Below are 23,838 nucleotides of genomic sequence, written 5' to 3'. Positions count from 1 at the left end.
GGAAAAATCAGCATTTCTGGATTTGTCATGAAAGGTTACACTTTCTCAGCCATTTCCAAGAAATTTCACCAAGTTTTGGTCCTCCAGAAAGTCAGAAAACAAGCAAAAAATGACTTTCTGCCACATTTTTGACACACAGGAAGCAGTCTTGGGAGATTTCAATTTTGGAGGGGCAAATGACCACCAAATTCCGAAATTCCACTTGGGTTGGAAAGTAGACATCCAGACCTTTCCAACAAGCCCACGTTTGCCTCATTTGGACACCTGGAAGTGCCTCAAAAGTGCCTCCAAAGGCGCGCGACCCATTCAGGAATTGCGCGCGACCCATCAGGCAGTTTTCACAGGAATTCATCTACAGCTCAGGAATTCGCCCAGCTTTGACCAGTTTTGACTTGTGATGGGATTTTTCACCCTCTTTGATGTAATTTATGTATTTTCATGTTGACATGACACTTATTTACCTATTCTAGAAGATTCATTCATGAAATAGCAAACATTTAATGAATGAATTGGTTTCCTAGCTTATAGAGGCAAGTTGTTTTGACTGCCTAGATTTTAGTGCTCAGTTTAGAATTGGTTGAAACAGCTCCTAGAAGGATGAGCTCGACCCCTAGAGGCAAGGAAAGGTGTTAGCTTGCCTATATTATGTATTTTCTTAGTCATTTTCAGAGGTTGGAGGGTTGGACTCTTGAGGGAGAAAGCTTCTATTGTACTACTCATTGTATCTCTGCAATTTTGGCAAAGGAAGAAAGACCAGGGTTTTGCAGTCCTTTTTGGGATTCCTGTGGTTACATGTATTGATGGTGTGTTTCTCTTTATACTTGTAAGTTTGTTATTGTGAATCATCTCCTTACTTTTCCTTCTGCAAATTAGGCAAATGAAGTGTTAAAGTAGAATTCATGATTGCCATGCTCTGCTTTTAAGTTTGCTTAATATTTATGTTTTCATCTGTCTAAAGAGAACTCTTGAAGGTTTCTTGCTCTCTTTAGCCCCTCACCGGTCATTCCTATCCATTCACTTAATTCAAAGGCATCAATACAGTCTCCTACCTTGCCCCAAAGAACCCCTTGCAAAAACTGTGTCCAATCCCCGCACCCAGAATTGCCTTTCCCCAACTTTCCACCAAAACCCTAAAAATCCCAAATCAAACCTTTTATCAGTTTACTAGCCTAAAATCAGTGTTTCCTCATTGGTTATCTCGCCCGTTGAAGATCTTTACCGAGATAGACCGGAGAGAGCCCTCTCCTGCCCCGTAGGGCTAGCTACGAGGCTAAGTGGTTTGATGTTACCTTGGAGTTTACCTTTTTCAGCCTGAGGTGAAATTTCAAGCGCTAACACCCACAACAAAATAAATGGCTCGCCAAAGTGCTGGGATATGATTATGAGATCATTTACAAGAAAGGGCAAGAAAATAGTGTAGCAGATGCATTATCTCGCCAATTTGAGGAGGGAAGTACCCTGCTAGCAATTTCCCTTCCCATTCCAGAATGGATTGAAGAAGCTCGTAGGGAATGGTTTTCACATCTCGGGCTCTCCCAACTCATTTCTCAATTGCAGGCGGATCCAAATTCCACCAAGGGCTACTTGTGGCAGGATGAGATTCTTCACTACAGGGATAGAGTCGTAATATCACCAACATCCACCCTCAAAAGTCGCATTTTGGCAGAATTGCACTCATCCCCCATTGCAGGACATTTAGGCTTTCAGAAGACGTATGCTCGCACCAGAAGATCATTTTTTTGGACAGGCATGAAAAAGGACATCCTCACTTTTGTAGCAGAATGTGATGTCTGTCAATGCCACAAAGGGGAGACTGTCAAAGCACCAGGCACATTACAACCGTTGCCCATCGCGGCAACAATATGGACGGAGGTTTCTATGGATTTCATTACAGGTCTTCCAAATTCAGGAAACAAGTCAGTCATCATGGTGGTTGTGGACAGACTTTCGAAGTATGCTCATTTCTGCGCCCTACCCCACCCGTTTACACCAACTTTGGTCGCTCAATCTTTCATGGATCAGATCTTCAAATTGCATGGCATGCCCACTTCTATTGTGTCCGATCGCGACCCGATCTTCACCAGTAATTTTTGGCAGAAACTCTTCAGGCTACAAGGCACCCAACTAAAACTTAGTATTTCTTATCATCCACAAACGGATGGTCAAACGGAAGCCGTCAACAAATGTCTGGAAACCTACCTTAGGTGTTTCACTTCAGAAAAGCTACATCTTTGGGTACAATGGTTACCTCTGGCTGAATGGTGGTATAACACCAACTATCATGCCACCACCAAAATGACTCCCTATGAAGTAGTATATGGTCAACTCCCTCCTTCCCCTACTTCTTATATCAAGGGGGCTCAATGGTACAAGCAGTGGATCAACTCCTACAAAACCGTGCAACCATGCTCGCCCATCTTAGAGAGAATCTTCATCAAGCTCAAAACCACATGAAGCAACAGGTAGACCAGTATCGCTCAGAGCGCCAATTTCAAGAAGGGGATCAGGTCTTTTTGAGGCTGCAACCATATAAGCAAACATCACTCAAAGACAAGAGTTGTCAGAAACTATCTCCAAAATTCTACGGACCATATCAAGTACTTCAGCGCATTGGAGAAGTAGCCTACAAGCTGGCTTTGCCGCCTACTGCAAAAATCCATCTAGTTTTCCATGTCTCATGCCTCAAGAAAGTGATTTGGAATAATTGCAGAATTCAAACCAGTCTACCTGAATTGGACGAGGAAGGGTCAATCTGGCTCCAACTTGAACAAGTCCTAGACACACGAGAAAGGCATTTGCATGGCTGCATGATTAGGGAAGTTCTCGTCAAGTGGAAAGACACCTCTCCGGAAGATGCAACTTGGGAACCAACCACTATCCTTCAGCAATTTCCGCAGCTTCAGCCTTGAGGACAAGGCTATTCTTAAGGGGGAGGGCATGTTAGGGTCCCACCCTAACCCCCTTATTTATGTAGTGGGATCGAGTCATAGTAAAGAGTCAATAAAGCCCATATTAATAATTGTAAGTGGTTAACCCGTAATTAATGACGGGACCACAGTTAGTTGCAAATGGGCCATGGTATTAGATAGATGGTATTAATAAAACACATGGTATTGATCCATCGTATTGCATGTATGAGTCATATATAAAGGATAGAGACTCCCTGCGAGGAGCATCGTGTCTTATTCTATTTTCCCCTCGAAGAGGCCAGTGAACATTGCTTTCTGAATAATAAAATATTTGCCATTGTCTCTCACTATTCTATGTTCTGGGTATCTTTCTTCGCATATTCTGTATTTGGGTATCTTTTGCAGGTTAAGAGCATAACAGGTTTATAGAACCTGTTTCATATCCTTATTCTCTCCTAAATGTTTACATATGATTAAGTAACTTTGTAGACTTTTTGATCTAAGTCTTGTCAAGGGTCCACATAGAATCCACCATTTTGGATTTTTGTACTCATATGTTAATACAAATCAATCTATTTTTCCTCATTATTTCAAGAATATTTCTCTATTTTTTGCATATTTATGACAATAATTTGTTTCTTAACTTTTCCTTAAATTTTATATTAATACACAACATATGCTATATAGTATTTGAAACTCCAAAGGCTTAACAACACTAATTAGTATGTTATTCACTAAGCTCTTATTTTAATTTTAGAATGTTGATATCATTTGCACAATGTATTTTTTTTCAATATTTTCAGTTCTTTAATATCAAATCGTCAATGTCTTATTCTATTTTAATTTTAACATTTTATATAGTTTTATATTAATTTATTTATCTTGTAAATACACTTGTCGATTCATCTATCCAGTTACAATTTTTTTGAGAATAAAACAATAGGTCATATTCCCATTATCTCACTTCCTTGGTGATATTTGAGGGATTTGGTCAGAGAAGCATAAACAAACTTCTCTTACTTAATAGGAGGGGGAGATAGATAGATATGGATAGAGAGAAAGAGTGTGTGTGTGTGTTTGGGCGGGTGAAATAGAGAGACAAAGAAGGAGAGATGAAGGGAGATATAGATATAAATTATGTGGGTAGAGAGAGGGAAGAAGAAAGATACCAAGAAATGAGAGAGAAGAAGGAAGAGAGAGAGGAATTGAGAGAGAGAAGGAGAGAGGGAGGGAAGAATAAAGACAAAGAGAGAGAAAGGTGGGAAGAGAGAAGGGGTGAAAAAGGAGAGATGGAGATAAAGTGAGGGGAAGAGGAGAGAAGGAGGGAAAATAGAGAGAATGGGAGAAAGCAGGAGAGAAGGAGGGGAGAGAGAGAAGAGGGGAAGAGCGAGAGAGAGAGGGAGGGAGGGAGAAAAAGATATATAACTATGTAGATAGAGTGTGTGTATCTTTGGGGGATGAGTTAGAGAGACAAAGAAGGAGATATGGGGGGAGATAGAGATATATATGGAAGGGGGAGAGAGGGAGGGAGGGAGGGAAATATAGAAATAAAAATAAGGAGAGATAGAGGAATATATAGACATAGATGGTAGGGAGAGAGAGAGAGAGGGAAGAAGAGAGAAATAGAGAGAGGGAGGGAGCTATTGGGGGGGGGGGAGTGAGAGAGAGATGGGGGGAGAACGAGGGGAAGATATAATGTTATTAACTGAAATAGATGCATTTGATTTCAATCTAGATGTTGATTCCTAATATCATTTGATTGATTGCACTAGATGCATTGGTTTCAATGTAGTGGTTGATTTTTAATCTTATTTTATTTCTTCTAGTATATGCATAGATTTTAGTGTAGATGTTAGATTCTAATCCTATTTGATTACTTGTACTAGATGCATTGATTTTAGTGTAGATCTTGATTTCTAATCCTATTTGACTGCTTGCATTATATGCATTGATTTTATTGTAGATGTTAATTTCTAATTCTATTTGAATGCTTGTACTATAAGCATTGATTTCAATGTAGATGTTGATTTTTTATCTGATGTAACTAGATATATTATCTATATTAAAATCAAAGTAATTAGATTAATAATGTGAATTTAGTATAATCATTTTTTATTATTATTGAGAATGTGCATTGATTTCTGTGTTATAGCAATTCAACCATAAATAAAATACTTTTATCTTAAATAAAATGTTCACTTACCTAGAATGTTTGCTTCTTGAAACTGTGAACTATTTGTAATTGACTACGTTCTTATTATTGTCATCTTCCAACATTCAATATTGTTAGTCACTTTACATTCAAACAAGGTAATAGAAAATAACTGCCATTGAAACTTACTTGAGGTTTAACACTCCATAGGTCACAATTATTGAATTTGGAGAAAGTTACTATTAATACTTGATAACAAGAAAGACTAGGTATGATGTTTACTGCATTATCTCAAGTTAAAGATTTCAATGGTCTACAATTTGAATGACCCTTTTCATTGGTCTTTTTCATACTATCCATATGAAAAGATGGAAAAACTAATATGTGTGATGATAAGAACAATAGAAGAAAATATTTTGAGAATGATCACGATGAAGTCTCTTTGCAATTGACTACATTGTTATTATTCACGTTTTCTATTAGTTAACATTGTTAATTTGTCACTTTGCATTCAAAAATTTATTTCATTATTTTTCATCATTCAAGTTATTAACAACCTCTACCATGTCAAAAAACTCAGATAATGAGCAAATTTAAAATTAAAATGACGATATTTATGTTAGACATATTTAGTATATTTGATCAGAATAATTAGATGTCCAACAAAGGCTGCACATGGTTGAAACCAACATAGGTCCATCTAAACTTGGATCTATCAAGCACCCATAGGGATCAAATCTCTTGTGGTGCAAACATTTCCTCAAGTTTTCCACTCAAAAAAGAGGTTTCCACCTTAAGAAATTTGATGCTCGTACTTAATAGATCTGGGGTTAAGATGGATCTAAGTTGGTGTTTAACTCATATATTAATTCTTTTTCTTTTATCCAAGAGAAAACCAACAACTTCTGTGGCATGTAGCTACTAGTAAATCTTTAGGGGTCTATGGCCTATCCTCCTCTTTATAAACTAGGTCACAACCGAGGGGATTTGAACCTTGGATCTCTTATTTTTCATAGATTTTGCATAACTTTCATCACCAATTGAGGTTCCCCCTTGGGGCCTATTGAGGTGCAATTTTTTCCATTTTAATTAATTTGATTAATTAAAAACAATGTCATATGAACAAGTACCATATGAAGTGAGTAAATGCGTTTTAGGTTTGTAGTATTGATAACCCATGATATTTGCCCATAATATTATCATAAAACTATTTACAGATTAAAAATATAGAGGATCAAACCAAGTAGATCTCTATGATTAAGAATTGTGTTCCATGTTTTTTTAAATGTATATATGTTTAACATATATATTAATTGATTTTATAATAATAATAATATAATTAGTTTTATGTATTTTCTATATATATATATATATATATATATTAGTTTGATCAAGACACACTTGATCTAACAATCAATAGTGATATCAAACAGGGATCTGCATGACACTTAACCGCCCTCACGGAGCCGATATGAATTATCAGTCCTCAAACTATAAAAGTTTGGGTCGGTACTTAGATTAATGTCCACTCATTTTTAACCCTGATATCCATAAGAGAACAATAACCATTAGAACCTACGACTCGCGGGACTTCCATTAACACACGGTTTAATAACAGGGCCAACCCCTGCCGTTGACTTCGACACAAGCATTGAACTTGCGATCGATGGCTAAAAGTAATTGCGGGCCTTCAACCTCGATCAGGACCCCCGTACACTTCTATCCCCGCAGTCTATTCTTTTCGCCGTTAATATCCATCGATCTAAGTGATTTGATGGCTCCCTCTTCACTTATTCGATTATGATGGAATTCATCTTTCACCCAAATTAACATTGCCACACTCTGTTTAAGCACTCACACACTCATACAACAGTTAAAGAATTAACATTGTGTCGCCATCGATCCTTACCGTGATCAATGGTCGATCAACAAACTTACAAACATGATTTAACTCTTTTGACACATAAACAATATACAGCCACACAAATTCCACATAACACACATATCTTATATTATACACATAATTAGATTACATTCTAAGGCATTTCAACCTTAGTCACAATTCTCCTCTCAACTACATTGTAATATCACTCTCTGTCTATTGCTGCCCTTTTTCTGAACACGTAGGTTCATAATATATAGAAATAACTATAGAATCGTGGATCATTCCAGATCCATGATATTCTCCAAAAAACATTCAAATAATCACTTAAATCTCTCAACACACATACATGGCATATAATTACATTAAATTAAGTCTTCTCGAGACTAATCAATTCCATCAAATTAGCTTGTTTTTAACATAAATTTGCTCCTGGTCTACATGATTGTCCACGTCTCATCCTCCATAGATCTGAATTTGACTTTTGATTAAGGGTGGTCGGATGCTCCTGCATCAGACTCCTGAGGCACAAAAATTGATGACCTTCAGGTCATATGCTTCTCTTTTATCCCATAGCAATTCTACCCATTTTCTCAGGCGAATTGCCTTCATGATCTTTCTGTGAGCTACAACAAAACCTCTGTAGTAACAATCTTCTTTGCTACATGATACCTCACCAAGCTTTCTCCTTCAAGCTTAGTCCTTTGGAATCTCTCTGGTTCTCTTTCTTGTGGAACCATATGAGCACTCCATGCTCTAGGCTGCTGCAAGTTTTCTCACCTTCTGTTGCCGCTATCGACAATACAAAGATCATAAACTCTCCAGTCTTCAACATAACTGTATCTCCTCCCCTTTTGTTCGCATCTCCTTCTTTTACATGAAATCTCTTTCTCTTTCTCGCAGGAAACCTTTCCCTTGCTATGATACCACTCTGATGTAGGAAAAAAACTGCCAGAAGGCAATTTCCCTGGTTTTCACAATATCCTTATGTGAGCCTATGGGTTATGGCCCACCCATACCAATCGGAAGCATTACATCGGTAGGTTTTAAACAAAACCTGACCAATCACCCAATCGCAGAATGACACAGAATCTTCCAACTAAGCCGGTTCCACCTGAATGCATAAGACCAGACTCCAAATGAAATAAACCTGCATCCGGAAACTTCTCGGGTCCACTCAGGATCCTCTGACTGCACATTGCATTTCACTGCGCTTAAGGCCAGGGTTCATTCACTCCTTTAATATTGCAATGCGATTCAAATTGGCAATCCTCCACCATTTGATCAAGACATGCTTGATATAACAGTTAATAGTGATATCGCACAGGGATCTGCGTGACACTTAACTACCCTCATGAAGCCGATATGAATTATTAGTCCTCGACCTATAAAAGTTTGGGTCTGGTACTTAGATTAACATCCACTCATTTTTAACCCCGATATCACTCTGATAACAATAACCATTAGAACCTACAGTTCATGGGACTTTCATTAACACATGGTTTAATAACAAAGACAACCCCACTGTTGACTTCGACACAAGCATTGAACTTGCGATCGACGACTAAAAGTGATTGTGGGCCTTCAACCTTGATTAGGACCCTCGTACACATCTATCCTCATAGTCTATTCTTTCCACCGTTAATATCCATCGATCTAAGCGATCCGACGAATCCCTCTTCACTTATTCACTTATGATGGAATTTGCCTTTCACCCGAAATAACGCTACCACACTCTATTTAAGCACTCACACACTCATACAACAGTTAAAGAATTAACATTGGATCACCATCGATCCTTACTGTGATCGATGGTCGATCAACAAACCTACAAATGGGATTTAACTCTTTCGACACATAAACAATATACAACCACACAAATTCCACATAACACACATATCTTATATTATACACAGAATTAGATTACATTCTAAGGCATTTCAACCTTAGTCACAATTCTCCTCTCGACTACATTGTATTCTCACTCTCTGTCTATTGCTCACCTTTTTCTAAACACGCAAGTTCTTAATATATAGAAATAACTATAGAATCATGGATCATTTCAAATCCATGATCTTCTCCTGAAATCATTCAAACAATCCCTTAAATCTCTCAACACACATACATGGTAGATAATTACATTAAATTAAGTATTCTCGAGACTTATCATTTCCATCAAATTATCTCATTTTTAACAGAAATTTGCTCCTGGTTTACATGATTTTCCATGTCTCCTCCTCCATAGCTCTGACTTTGACTTTTGACTAAGGGTGGTCGGATGCTCCTACATCAATTTGTAAAATGTATCAAGGTTCTTTCACCAAAGGGAGATGAAAGTGATCCCTTAAAAGAAGAGTAATATTACTAATCTAGTTAAGACACATGAGTTATATATATATATATATATATATATATATAAGGTTTTATACCTTAAATATATCTCTTCGCCATTAGTTTGATGTAGAGTGTAGTCATATGGAGCCTCACAACAATTGCAACATGGTTGAAGGTGTTTGTCTCTGGTCACCAATCCTCGAGACGCCGAGGTGGCAAGCCTATGTGGCGGTTGGCCTGTGTTCAACTTTTCCCGCACTCGTATTTGCTTGGGGTTTTAGGTAAGGTTTTAATGGGAAATTAATTCTCCTCTGTCCTAAGGTGGTCTCGATCTGTGTAACACGGCTCTATGGTGCGGTCTGTTGTGGTTGTGTTAGTTATTTTTATGTTGGTCTCAGTTTTGTGGCTGGACTATGGAGCCTGGGCCTCCTCTTCAGGTATCCGCTGCGGGTATTCATCCCACCCTCTCTCTATTCTTTGTCATGTGTTTATGGTTATGCTACCTCACTAATTCTCTGTTTGTTTGTGCAGGTACTTGACCCTCATCATGGTGGTTGCAAGGGTTTGGTCTTTGGGGAAAATGGTGGGGTCTTCATCCTTCTGGTCCAATTTTACGCAAACCGGGTAGGGTCCTTCCTATTTATGCTATGCGGTCATATATATTTTGTTGGTAGCAGTTACGCTATGCCTCTGTCTGTTCTCGGTCTTAGTTGGTCTGTCGATAGGTGGCCTCATGTGCACCGTGTCCTCTGCTGTAACTTTTGTTTATGAGTTTGGGAACATTTTTATGTATCCCATCTCTAGTTGTTGGTAATGCTTCAGTCTCTGCTCAGTTTGGTTTGTTCTGGGTTGTGTGGAACCCTCCTTGGCCTGTGTCGTTTGTATGAGGACTGTTATGGATGGTTTTTGAAGGCTTTGTGCCTCGAACCTACATGGGGTTACAAAATTCTATCGTTTTGTGCTACCGTGGACTTTGATAGATGTTTATACACACACACACACATATTGTAAATTTTCACTGTTAAATCAATAGCATACTTTTGTGAAATACCTGGATGGTTTCTTCTGTTGTGTTTAGCTCCTTCAGTTTGATGCGCAATTTGATTAATAATCATTCAACTATGTCATTAATTTCTATGCACAATACATAATTCTTGTCATTTATGGAAAATAATAATGGATACCTTTAAGCTTCAATTTAATTTTTAAAAATATATTCTAGAGCTACGCTCTTTGGTCTCTTTTCTTCTAGATGGAAACAACCCTAGCTTTGTCTTTGGGTTGCCTACTTAAGTTTCTAGTAGCCTCATTGTGTTGAGGAACTACCTACAGTTACAATGTAGTTACATTCCAGTTTCTGGCAGTTTGTTTCCTAACTTATTTAAAACTAATTTCTAATCTAACTATTGTTCAAATTAAAGGAAAACATTGGCTGTGACAGCCTTCTTTTAAACATAAAATAAAATTAAACTAAAAGTGAATTTAATTTTAACAGCTTGTCGAGTTGTCGCCTCCCTAATTGGATGCTCCTGCATTAGGCTCGCGGGGTGAATGAATATCATGGCTCCTATCCATGAGCTCTTCAATCGAATACCCAGCACTTTGAATCTATCCAGCATCCAACCAGGAACTGTCCTCAATTGGACGGTTCTTCCATTTAACTAGGTACTATAAGTACTCCTTCCGTCGTGTCCACCTAGCTACCTAAGTATCCAATATTTGTTCAATCTCTAGAGGCTTGGCTGGGGGCATCTGTCTAACCCATGTCTCTGTATCTCCTTCTCCCTGGGTGTCCCATGTGTATTCTATTGAATTTTCCTCCACATTAGTAGTAATGTAAGGGTATAGGTCTGCCACATTGAAAATGGCAAGATCCTGATACACGGGGGTAGTTGCAGTTTATATAAGTTGGCAGATAACTTTCGCAGTATCTGGACATGCCCTATTTTTTTTTTTTTTTTCCAGTTTGAGCTTGTTATATTCCCCTTTAGCAAACCTCTCTTTCCGTAGATGTGCCAATACCAAGTCTCCTACATTGAATTGCACTTCCCATCATTTAAAGTTTGCCTTCTGTTTATATCTTTGGTTGTTGTCCCGCAATTTGGTTTTCACCTATTCATGAAGTTTGTTGATCACCTTTGCGAAATATTTACCATCAGCTCTCCTTTGTTCCAACCGACCCAAATCCTGCAACTCGTGCACACCACAGGGGTGCATTCCATGTAGGATCTAGAAAGGACTTCTGCCCGTACTCTTGTTGGGTGAATCATTATAAGCGAACTCTACTTATGTGAGTACACGATCCCACTGTCATGAATTTTCACCAACCAGACTATGTAATAGATTCCCCAGACTTCAATTCACTACCTAAGTCTTCCCATAGGTCTATGGATGATAAGCTGAGCTGAAATTTAATTTAGTATCTAACTTCTTCCACAAAGTCTGCCAAAAATGACCTGTGAACTTCACGTCCCTATCTGACATAATAGACTTTGGCAAGTCATGTAGTCTGACAATTTTTGTGAAGAACAAGTGGGCTACATGCGTGGCATCGCTGGTCTTTTTACAGGTAATAAAATGCCCCATCATAGTAAAGCGATCCAATATTACCATGATTGAATCGTACCCCTTCTGTGTCCTTAGCAAGCCTAAGACAAAGTCTAAACTGACTGAGTCCCATGGTATGTCTGGAATAGGTAGGGGCATATACAATCCTGTATTTTGATTGTGTCCCTTTGCTAGTTAACACATCTTACATCCAGCCACATATCTATGTATGTCTTACCGCATCTTCGGCCAATAATAGAAGTGACTTACTTGGTCCAAAGTCTTGTCTATGCCAAAATGTCCAGCCAGACCCCCACTATGTTTCTCCTGAATTAAGTTTTCCCTCATTGAACATTCTGGGATACACAACTATCCTCCCCTGAACAACAATCCTTCCTGTATATTATAGTCTAGCCACAAATTGTTGTCCCTCAACAATGGATTTTGGCAAGCTTCGTATGCTTCCTTAAAGTCTGCATCTATTTCATATAGATCCTTGAGATGCTCAAAGCCTAACACCTGCACTTTGCTTTCCTATAAAATCAAACTCCTCCTTCTTAACGCATCTGCCACTTTGTTGGATTGTCCATTGATATGTTTAAGCACAAACGTAAAACTCTGGAGGTATTCCACCCACTTCGCATGTTTATGGTAAAGCTTATGTTGTTGCATGACATATTGCAAAGTGAAATTGTTTGAAAATAGAACAAACTCATTTCCCATTAAGTAATGTCTCCAATGTTTTAGCGCTTGTACCACTGCATAAAACTCCTTGTCATAGGATGTATATTTCTATCTACTCTCATTCAACTTCTCACTAAAATAGGCCACTGGTTTGTCCTCTTGGCTGAGTACTACTCCAATGGCTGTCCCACTGGCATCGCAACGAACTTGAAAAAGTTTGTTGAAATCTGGTAACCTCAAAATGGGTCTTTTGGTGATCTTCGTTTTCAGTAGTTGAAAACTCTTTTTATCCAACTCCATCCAATGAAAAGGTTGATTTTATTTTTTAACGGTATCCACCATGGGTGCACAAATCCCACTAAAATATTTTATAAATTTCCAATAAAAACTCGCCAACCCATGAAAACTCCGTACTTCAAACAAACTCTTGGGGGATGGCCAACTAACTATGGTTGCAACCTTTTTCGGATCCATCTTTAATTCATTTTTTGAAATCATGAACCCCAAATAAATTAACTCCTTAAAAAATGTACACTTTTTCAAATTTAACAACAACTTATTCTGCTGCAATTTTTCCAAGACACACCTAACATGTCAGAAATGTTCTTCCCTTGTCTTACTGAAAATAAGGATATCATCTAAATACACAATCACAAACTTTCCAATATATTCCTTCAACATCTCATTCATCAAGCGCATGAATGTGCTGGGTGCATTGCTCAATCCAAATGGCATGACTAGCCATTCATGCAGGCCTTCATTGGTCTTGAAAGTGGTCTTCCACTCATCTCCTTCTCGAATCCGAATTTGATGACATCTGCTTTTTAAATCAATCTTCGAAAAATACACCACTCCACTCAAACAGTCCATCATATCATCCATCCGTGGTAAGGGAAACCTGTACCTAATGGTAATCTTATTTATTGCTCAAGAATCAGTACACATCCACCACTCTCCTCCTTTCTTGGGAGCTAATACTGTTGGAACTGCACAAGGACTTAAAATCTCTCGAATCAACCCTTTGTCCAACAACTCCTGTACCTGCTTCCTGATCTCCTCATTATCCTTTGGACTCATTCGGTAAGCAGATTTCTTTGGCAAACTAGCTCCTGGAATGAAATCAATATGGTGACTGATACTCATTCTTGGTGGTAATTTATCCGGTAAACCATCCACTACAATGTTGCTAAACTCTTGTAGCATATCTTGTATCTCCTCAGGAAAATCAGTAATCTCAGTGTGAATTAACATTGCTCTTGGCCTTCGCACAATTGCAAACTTTATTTCATCATCTCGAATCAGCTGTAGGAACTCTTTTCCTCCTAAAAATAACGATTTTATTCCATTGTTTTCTGTTGTATCCTCCTCTTCCATGGGTACCAGTGTATGCTTGATCCCATCTTTTGCAAACTTATAACAATTTTTCTTCCCATCGTGGACTACTTTTCTGTCATACTGCCATGGTCCACCCAGTAGTATATGGCACACATCCATCGGCATAATATCACAAGTTACCTTATCCTTATACCTACCAATATGAAACTCCACTTCGCACTTCTCATCAACCAACAGTTGATGCCCTTTTTGTAACCAAGACACTCGATATGGGGTTGGGTGCTTCAATCTTTTTAAACCCAGTTTCTCTACCATTTCAATGGCTACTAGGTTGTCAGTGCTTCTGCTATCAATAATCAATTTACAACATTTCCCATGTGATTTACACACAGTTCGGAACAATACTTTCCACTATGTCTGGTCAGCTAATTTTTTAGCTGGTTTCAACAATACCTTGTTCAACACCAAGGCCTTTCCTGTCTCAAGCATGTTCTCCACTTCTTGAAGTGGTGCCTCAGCTTCCTCTGGGTGAGCAACATATGCTCCTATTTTTCTTGCTTGATAACTTTCAGGACATTCAAAAGACCGGTGTCCCCACTTATGACACTTGTAACGCTAATAGGAATTTCCTCTGTCTCTGCCATTACCTCTTCCTTGCTGGTAAGGCTTTCATCCTCTAGTGTTACTTTCTTTATCAGTTGGTCCTGCAGTTTTTGAACTGCTGCCTTCTTCATTGTTGTTTGCAGTTATGCCTCTGCCAAAATACTATCCTCTTCCTCAGCTAGATCCACGTCCTCTTCTGGCATTTTGCTTCCTGGTGATCTTCTCTTATGCTTTTAAAACACTTTGATAGGCTTCCTCTATGGACTTGGGGGAGAGAATACTAATCTCATCCAGTATCTCCATTCGTAATCCGTTCACAAACCTCGCTATCTTTTCTTGGGTATCTTCGACATAACCCACTCGCAGATTTACTCTGTAGAATTCTTCTGTATATTCCTTCACAAACATTGCCGTTTGTTTCAGGTTCTGTACCTGTCTATATAGAGCAATATGATAGTCTTTGGATAAAAACTTACTTTTCATCTTGGCGATCATCCTGTTCCATTTTTTAATTGGTGGCTTATTTGACATTATCCTTTCTGCTTGCACACTGTCCCACCGTAGTGTTGCATGTCCCTTTAGTTTGGTGGCTGCAAACTTGACCTTCTTATCCTCACTGATTTCTTCACATTTGATGTATTTATCCAACTCACTAATCCAGTCAAACAATACTTCTGTAGATAAACTGCCATCATAGTTCGAAAGCTCTAGCTTCGGTTTGCTGCTTGCTAACAAAACAGACCTCAATAATTTTATCTCTAGCCCTTCCTCATCGGATCCATCTGTCGTAGATGTAACTTCTTCTTCACTGTCGTCATCACCTTCTTGATCCGTATGCCTCCTTGCTTCTACTGCTGCCAATCTGGCACTTAGGATCCTGATTTCTTCATGCAATCCTTCGTCGGCTACTCTCCGAATAGCTCTACCTTGACCTCTTCTTCCTACTTCCATATTTTTTCTACCTTAAGGAAAGAACTTGATCTAATACCAAAATTTGGTGACAATCCCCGAGACGCTGAGGTGGTAAGCCTACGTGGTGGTTGGCCTGCATTCAACTTTTCTCGCGCTCTACTTGGGGTTTTACCTAAGGTTTTAATGGGAAATTAATTCTCCTCCATCCCGAGGTCGTCTCTGTCTGTGTGACACAGCTCTATGGCATGGTCTGTTATGGTTGAGTTGGTTATGTTTCTGTTGGTCTCAATTTTGTGGCTCGGCTATGGAGCTTGACCTCCTCTTCAAGTATCCACTGTGGGTATTCATCCTACCCTCTCTCTGCTCTTTATCATGGGTGTTGCCTCACTAATTCTTTGTTTGTTTGTGCAGGTAATCGACCCTCATTACGGTGGTTGCAAGGGTTTGGTCTTTGGGGAAAATGTTGGGGTCTTCGTCCTTCTAGTCTGGCTTTACGCAAACCAGGTAGGGTCCTTCCTATTTACGCTATGTGGTCATATATATTTTGTTGGTAGTAGTTAGGCTATGCCTCTGTCTATTCTCGGTCTTAGTTGGTCTATCGATAGGTGGCCTCCTATGCACCATGACCTCTGTTGTAACTTTTGTTTATGAATTTGGGAAAAAGTTTATGTATCCCATCTCTGGCTGTTGGTAATTGTTCAGTCTCTGCTTAGTTTGGTTTTTTCTGGGTTGTGTGGAACCCTCCTTGGCTTGTGTCGATTGTATGAGGACTATTATGGATGGTTTTTGAAGGCTCTGTGCCTCGGACCTGCGTGGGGTTACATAATTCTATCTTTTTGTGCTACCGTGGACTTTGAAAAATGTTTACACACACACACACACACACATATATGTATATATCTTGTAAATTTTCACTGTTAAATCAATAGCATGCTTTTGTGAAATACCTGGATGGTTTCTTCTACTGTGTTTGGCTCCTTCAATTTGATGCACAATTTGATTAACAATCATTCAACTTTGTGATTAATTTCTATGCATAGTACATAATTCTTGTCACTTATGGAAAACAATAATGGATACTTGTAAGCTTCAATTTACTTTTTAAAAATATATTTCATAGCTACGCTCTCTAGTCTCTTTTCTTCTGGATGGAAGCAACGCCAAATTTGTCTTTGGGTTGCCTATTTAAGTTGCTGATAGCCTCATTTTGTTGAGGAACTACCTACAGTTACAATGTAGTTACATTCCAGTTTCTGGCAGTTTGTTTCCTAACTTATTTAAAGCTAATTTCTAATCTAACTACTATTCAAATTAAAGGAAAACATTGGCTGTGACAACCTTCTTTTAAACGTAAAATAAAATTAAACTAAAAGTGAATTTAATTTTAACAGCTTGTCCAGTTATCGCCTCCCTAATTGGATGCTCCTGCATCATATATATATATATATATATATATATATATATATATATATATATAAACAAAGAGTCCTATATGTTTTCTTAATCGTAATAACATTTAATATGCATAATGTTAATCATAAATAAAATATTTCAATGTCCATTATGTATCATGTATATGTTGGAAATTAAATAATAAAGTAATGAAAGACATAAATTATTGGGTAAACACATATATAGAAATGCATAAAACACACACACACACACACACACACATATATAACAAAAATAATTACATATAAAAACAAAGAGTCCTATATGTTTTCTTAATCATAATAACATTTAATCTGCATAATGTTAATCATAAATAAAATATTTCAATGTAAATTATGTATATGTTGGAAATTAATTAACAAAACAATGAAATACATAAAATATTGTGGAAACACAAATACACAAATGAATAAAACAAAATAGGCACAAATATATCTAGTTCACCCAATTTGGGCTATGTCCATGGAGAAATAGTGAGTTCTTATTTTTATATTATCCAACAAAATAAAAATATACAACTTATATAATTTCTTCCTCCCTCTCACACAACCTCCTCCCATAAGAATATAATTCCCTCATATAAGTCAAGGGGTTCCTTTTAGGGAAAAACTCTAAATTAACATAACTTCTACCATCAAATCATCTGTCTAATGAATGACCCATATTGACTACGAAATTACAATATTTTACAAGGAAAATTTTCATCTATTTTTAGCTTCGAGCGCTGCCCACTAACTCCTTTCGAGGACCTACTAGCCCGCTTCCCGCTAACTCTCACCGAGGGCCCGCTAGCCCCAGACCTTTAGTCGGGTGGGACAAGCCCCCCAAGTGGAGGGGTGCACACTCTTCCTCGAGTATACATCAGGCTGAAACAAAACCTCTAAATCAAGAAGATAATGAGACTCCACACCCAATAGTATATACTATTGGTTTTACTAGAAGTATTGAAAATCTCATAATCCTGTGATTGTGGTCAATTTTGGGTCAATTCCAACCACTACCACTATAAACTCTATGTGTGTGCATATACCCATTTTTGCATGCACAAGGTGAATCAAGGTGATTTAAACAGGTGACCTCTTAGCACGTACTTCATTTACAAATCTATTAGTAGTTGAGTTTCTTGGAGAGAAACTATATATATACTATATAAAATAAAAGAATATATATATATATATATATATATATATATATATATATATAAAATAAAAGATTATATCTATCTATGTCTATATCTATATATAATACTTTTTGGTATAAACATATTTTGTCAACTCCATATTAAAAAATGAATGAATTATAAATTTCTCCAAAAAGACTTATTAGCTAAATACAAATTATCTCTCTTTGTAAATCTTTTTAACTAATAAAATGTTTTATATATATATATATATATATATATAAAACATTTTATTAGTTAAAAAGATTTACAAAGAGAGATAATTTGTATTTAGCTAATAAGTCTTTTTGGAGAAATTTATAATTCATTCATTTTTTAATATGGAGTTGACAAAATATGTTTATACCAAAAAGTATTATATACTGGTACAACCATATTAAAAATATTAATGTGGTTGGTATATCCGAAGGCTTCATAATTATAACAAAAAAACTATTGCAACACGAAGAATGTCTTACCAATGCACACATTTACCTAATTAACCATGGATAAAAAGGTTATGGGTGAACTTTAACTTAGAAAAAAAGACTAATTACACATCTTATTATAAAATGGACCATTTTGCTAAATACAATTTTCTTATATATAATGAATGCTATAAATAATAATGAGTAACTTATCATGGTGGAACTTATTAGAATTGGAATAATCTCAAATCCCTAGGAAATTGGTGGGTGGGGAGCCACTTGGCACCAATTTATTTTTTCCAATTCATTAAAATTCAATGAAACCTAGCAAACTCTATAACACACTACAACCCTTGATAAACATTCAGAATAAGAATATTCTCAACATATTCCCTTGATAATCAATCTAGGCCTTCAATTAAAAAAAAATCAACACATCCTCATCCACCTTAAGTTGAAATAAGAATCATTCCATATTAAAGAGAGCTATTTGGACACATGGATATTTATTAGTGTGTTTCTCAAAATCAACAGAAACATAGATCCCTCTTAACTTTGAACCTATCAATAGCCAAGAGGAATCCAATATTTTGACATGATAATATTTCCTTAAATTTTGCATTCAAAAAAAGATATTGCATCTTGAGAGATTTGATCCCTCTTCGTGATTTATTGATATATGTTGGTAATAAGGCTACAATTCAACATAGATCAACATAGATTCATCTTAACTTTAAACCTATCAAGAGCCAAGAGGAATCACATATTTTACAATTCAACATAGATCAACATAGATTCATCTTAACTTTAAACCTATCAATAGCCAAGAGGAATCCAATATTTTGACATGCAACTCTTTTTTTAAATTTTGCATTCAAAAAAAAGTTTGCATCTTGAGAGATTTGATCTCTCTTTATGCTTTGTTGCTCTTGAATTAAGATAGATCAATGTTGGTAATAAGACTTCAATTTACTTAATCAATATAATGATACAAAATTAAAATTTTAATACATCACAAAAACAAAAAAATTATTTACATCAACTAGATAAATATTTATAGTCATAACACAACTATGGCAAAGTCACTTATGAAGAGATAGAACTAATAAAGATAAAACTAGCAACAACTAACCACTTAATAAAATAAGTTTATATACTTTTATTTTTCACTCTTAAAATATAATATTATTGATTAAAAATAATGTCAATAATGTTATTATTATTGTTAAAATATATATAGTTAACAATAATGAAATTATTTGTATAAGAAAACAACTATATTAATAGTTATAATTCATAGATGCCTTGACATTTATAACTAATTAAGCTCAAATGTATCAAAATTATCAGTTAAAGAAAAATGCAATTAACTCTAACAAAACATAGGATCTTTAGAGGTAAAAAACTTCAATAAAGAACCACCAAAAAAATCAAATTTACAATACATGTGGCTACTTGAGAATATAAACGTGGATGATAATATATTTGAATAGATCGGTTCCTTTAGATCTCGACTAACATTTACATTGGAATCACGAGAGCTAGTTGCATCCTTCTTGTTAAGAATCAAATTATTAACGAGTGAATTCAATTGAGTGAGAGTTTGGAATAGATGGTGGATCACCTCTTCCTGCTTTTCCACCTTACTACAAAACTCCCATAATTGTTATTTATTTATAGAGATGGAATTAGTTGTATCTTTCTTGTTAAGAACCAGACTATTAACAAGAACCAGACTATTAACAAGAAAATTCAATTTATCTAGAGTTTGGATTAGATGGTGGATCACTTCTCCCTGTTTTTCCACCTTACTACAAAACTCCCATAATTGTTATTTATTTATAGGGATGGAATTAGAATGTTCATTTTGCCCACTCTCATGAGGTCAACTCCATGTCATCCATGTGATAATTGATTTGGGTGTTTGGTGAAATTATAATTGAGTATGAGGACCACCCACATTTCAATTTTCAACACACAAGTTAAAAATTATGTTATGGGAAAGTGCATAAAAAATTACAACCTACATTAGCCAATGTTAACTAAATTAATAGTGATTAGTAGGCAAATGGAATCCTATAGTCTTTCCTTTGGAAGAACTAATAAATTGAGATGTGAAATGGATAAATTAATTGCATTCTCCAGCATGTGTACTTGCATAAATTCTCGTGGGTAGTAAGCAATAGTAAGTGTACACATTTACACTTTTACTTCTACATAATTGCAGAGGAAAACATAAATAATGGTGAGAAGTAACCCCTGATAAAGATATTTATTTATAGCTTATAAAAATACTTGCTTAAATTATGGTGGGAAGTAATTGATGGTAAATATGTTATTTACCTCCTTCAAAGGTTAAAAATAAAAAATCACTACACAAATATATGAAAATAATGCATGACTATTGCAACCATATCCATAAGTTATGGCATAAAATATGTAAGGAAGCTTTCAAGGTGCCATTATATTGTGCAATGGTTGCAATAAGACCTTCAAGATATGGTCCAAGGAGATATTTGAAAAATAGTTTTTTAATAATATTGAAAAATAAGTATTTATTTTTCACAGTTATACATTATAAGATGCATTGGTTTATGCCAAACTAATAGTGGTGAACATTAAAAGTCATTCCTTGATAGACTAATAATATAATTGATATTGCATGATATATGATTCATTTTATGTTTAATTGGCATGTAATACTTAAAAAAAAATACACTAATAACATAATGAATATATATATATATAAAATATAAATAAAGAATTTTAATGTCCATATTAAACAACATATTTATGTAAAAAAAACAAAGTAATTTAAATTAAAAAAAAAATCATATTTTAATTTTTTAGTGTAAAAGATATATATATATATATATATATATATAGATATATATATATATATATATATATAGAGAGAGAGAGAGAGAGAGAGAGAGAGAGAGAGAGAGAGAGAGAGATTAGGTGAATTGTAATTTATTTCTTTTTCAATATGAAATTGAGATATGTTATTTAATATAGAGAGATATAAGGAGAGAGGGAGGGAGGGAAAAATAAAGAAAAAGGGAGAGAAAGGTGGGGCGAGAGAGGGGTGACAAAGAAGAGATGAAGATAAAGTGAGGGAAAGAGGGGAGCGTGAGGGAAAAGAGAGAGAAGGAGAGAGAGCGGTAGAGAATGGGGGGAGAAAGAGAAAAGGGGAAGAGAGAGAGACAGAGGGAGATGAAGAGGGAGGTAGAAATAGATATATAGTACGGAGAGAGAGTGTGTGTGTCCTTGAGGGATGAGGTAGAGAGATAAAGAAGGAGATATAGAGGTAGATATAGAAGAAGATAAAGAGAGAGGGAAATATAGAGAGACAAAGAAGGAGAGATAGAGGAATATATAGACATATATGGTAGGGGGAAAGAGAGAGGGAAGAAGAGAGAGATAGAGAGAGGGAGGGAGAAATTGGATGGGGGTGAGGGCGAGAGAGAGATGGGGGGAAAGGGAGGAGGATATTGGGGAGGAGTGGGGCTAGAGAGAGGTGGGGGAGAGGGTGGGTGAGATATAATGTTATTAACCGAAATAGATGCATTTGATTTCAATGTAGATATTGATTTCTAATATTATTTGATTGATTGCACTAGATGCATTGGTTTCAGTGTAGTGGTTGATTTTTAATCTTATTTGATTTCTTCTAGTAAATGCATCGGTTTTAGTGAAGATCTTAAATTCTAATCCTATTTGATTACTTGCGCTAGATGCATTGATTTTAGTGTAGATCTATTTGATTGCTTGGACTATATGCATTGATTTTAGTGTAGATGATAATTTCTAATTCTATTTGAATGATTATACTATACACATTGATTTCAATGTAGATGATGATTTTTTATTTGATGTAACTAGATTTATTATGTATATTAAAATAAAAATAATTAGATTAATAGTGTGAATTTAGTATAGTCAATTTTTTTTAGTATACTTTTGAATTAAAAACTTGAATTAGGTTAGATTTTATATTTTTGTGATGCATATTGATAATAAGTTTGTCTTTAGAAATAATATGTTTCGAATCAATTAATATGGTTTATGTTCACTATAATTGGTAAAAAAATCAACTTTCACAAATAGGAGAGAAGCATCTTTAATTAAGTACTAACCTTTAAGAAAAAGTTGGTAAGAAATAGTTAGGGAATTATAGCAGTGTGGTAGACTATGTTATTTCCGATCTCCCATTATACAACGAAATAATAAATTTTGACATCTTAAACGACCATGAACCTGACTCTGATCATAGGCCTTTACTTATAACTCTCAATTTTGTCATGCATAGAGTTCCCATAGAAAATAATACTTATAGCCAAAAGAACTTAATATTTGATAGAAATAAAAATGATCTCTTTCTAAATGAATTAAAAACTAATTTGCTTCCTTTATCTAATATAGACAACATAGAAGACCTCTATCATATTTTTACTACAACCCTCTCATATTCTATTAACAAGTTCTCAATTGAAGTTTCAAATAATAAAAGAAATAGCAAAACCAATCCATGGTATGACAAAGATTGTAAAAGTGCAAGGAGAGCAATTAAGGAAGCTGTTGATGAATCTCTTAAAATGGACAAGATAAAAATATACAAAGCCCTAACTAAAAGGAAAAAGAGGCAGTACATTCGTCAAAGACAGGAGAATCTCTTACACTTCTCTAAGGTAGCTCCTAAGAAATTTTGGAGGCAGATTCTAACTAGGAAGACTAAGGATAATAATAAAATTGCTCTTTGCGATTGGAATTCCTATCTTAAAAAACTTTATGAATCTTTAAATGTCATGGATAATTTGGAAACCCTTCTCACAACGAAAGAAGTTTTCTCTTTAGAAGACATTAAGTTTGGGGTTAATCGCCTCGTTAATGGGAAAGCTAAGGACATTGAAGGTTACCAAGTGGAAATCTTAAAAATTGGAGGTCCTGTCCTCATCCCCCACATCCACAAGCTTTTCAATCAAGTAGTCAAGCAAGGGTTCCCTAAACCTTGGACTGAGAGCCTCATTATCCCTATTTTTAAAAGTGGGGATACAAATAATCCCTCTAATTATCGAACAATTATGATCAGCCCTCTCTTAGCCAAGTTATATGGTAGTATTTTGGAAAAAAAGTTAAGCATATGGCTTGAAAGTGAAGGTAAGCGGGCTAAAGGCCAAGCAGGTTTCAGAAGGCATCACTCAACAATAGACCACCTTGTTACGCTTAGGATCATTGCGGAGGAATGTCGTAATGATAAATCCAATTTATTTTGTTGCTTTGTGGACTTTAGAAAGGCTTTCGATACGGTTCCTAGATCCAACCTTTGGAATAGATTAGAAGAGCTAAAGGTTCCTCTCGAGTTGAGAGCTGCCGCTATAAGGTTATACGAGAATGTAATTGCCAAGCTAAAGAGCAATGAAGGGTGGTCGAAAGATATT

The 23,838-nt window shown here is 36.0% G+C and overlaps 1 protein-coding gene across 1 annotated transcript; it reads right to left on the bottom strand.

The window, feature by feature from the left end:
• Window positions 1-13,435: 13,435 nt before the first annotated feature.
• On the bottom strand, window positions 13,436-14,002 carry LOC149257081 (uncharacterized). Its single transcript, XM_089454489.1, has one exon. The coding sequence runs from the start codon at window positions 14,000-14,002 to the stop codon at window positions 13,436-13,438; it is 567 nt and encodes a 188-aa protein (XP_089310615.1).
• Between the last annotated feature and the right edge of the window lie 9,836 nt (window positions 14,003-23,838).

This window comes from Pinus tabuliformis, chromosome 6 (genome assembly GCF_031772625.1).
Source record: "Pinus tabuliformis cultivar Carrire ecotype Pingquan chromosome 6, CPIR1, whole genome shotgun sequence".
In the NCBI taxonomy this organism is placed as follows: domain Eukaryota; kingdom Viridiplantae; phylum Streptophyta; class Pinopsida; order Pinales; family Pinaceae; genus Pinus; species Pinus tabuliformis.
The sequence above is the reverse complement of the archived record's forward strand: the minus strand, read 5'-3'. Positions and strand labels throughout refer to the sequence as shown.